This window comes from Pteropus alecto, unplaced genomic scaffold (assembly GCF_000325575.1).
Source record: "Pteropus alecto unplaced genomic scaffold, ASM32557v1 scaffold314, whole genome shotgun sequence".
Taxonomy (NCBI): domain Eukaryota; kingdom Metazoa; phylum Chordata; class Mammalia; order Chiroptera; family Pteropodidae; genus Pteropus; species Pteropus alecto.
The window spans coordinates 625,158-625,704 of NW_006435849.1; the positions used below are offsets into that span (position 1 = coordinate 625,158).

Below are 547 nucleotides of genomic sequence, written 5' to 3' on the forward strand. Positions count from 1 at the left end.
CGCGGAGGGGCCGCCCCAAGCGGGCGAGGGCGAAATGGCCCGGCCTGCGGCCTCGGAGTCCGGCCTGAGTCTGCTGTGTAAAGTCACCTTCAAGTCGGGGCCCCCTTTGCCCCCTGCGGCAGCGTCGAGTTCCTTAGCCGCCAAAGCCTCGCTCGGGGGCGGCGGAGGCGGTGGACTCTTCTCCTCTGCCTCGGGCGCCATCTCTTACGCTGAGGCCCTGAAGCAGGGACCCCTGACTCCTGGGGCCGCTCGCCCCCTGGGAGAGGTCGCTCGGGGGACCCAGGAAGCAGGGGGCGGTAATGGAGACGGCGAGGGGTGTTCTAGACTCCCCTCGGCGCCTGCGTCCCATCCTCGGGTCCTTCCGCCGCCACCCTACACCACCTTCCCAGGCTCAAAGCCCAAATTTGACTGGGTCAGTCCTCCCGATGGCCCTGAACGCCACTTCCGCTTTAATGGAGCTGGAGGAGGCATCGGGGCGCCCCGACGGCGCACGGCCGCGCTCTCTGGGCCCTGGGGCTCCCCACCGCCTCCGCCAGTGCAGGCGCAC

The 547-nt window shown here is 70.0% G+C and overlaps 1 protein-coding gene across 1 annotated transcript in view; it reads left to right on the top strand.

Annotated features, from left to right (window-relative positions):
- GGN (gametogenetin) overlaps positions 1 to 547 on the top strand; it is a 4,923-nt gene that overhangs the window by 2,533 nt on the left and 1,843 nt on the right. The window contains exon 2 of the mRNA XM_025046656.1: positions 1 to 545. This exon is cut by the window's left edge and continues 726 nt beyond it. Within this exon, the coding sequence (XP_024902424.1) occupies positions 1 to 545 (545 nt within the window). The remainder of the gene's footprint in view (positions 546 to 547) is intronic.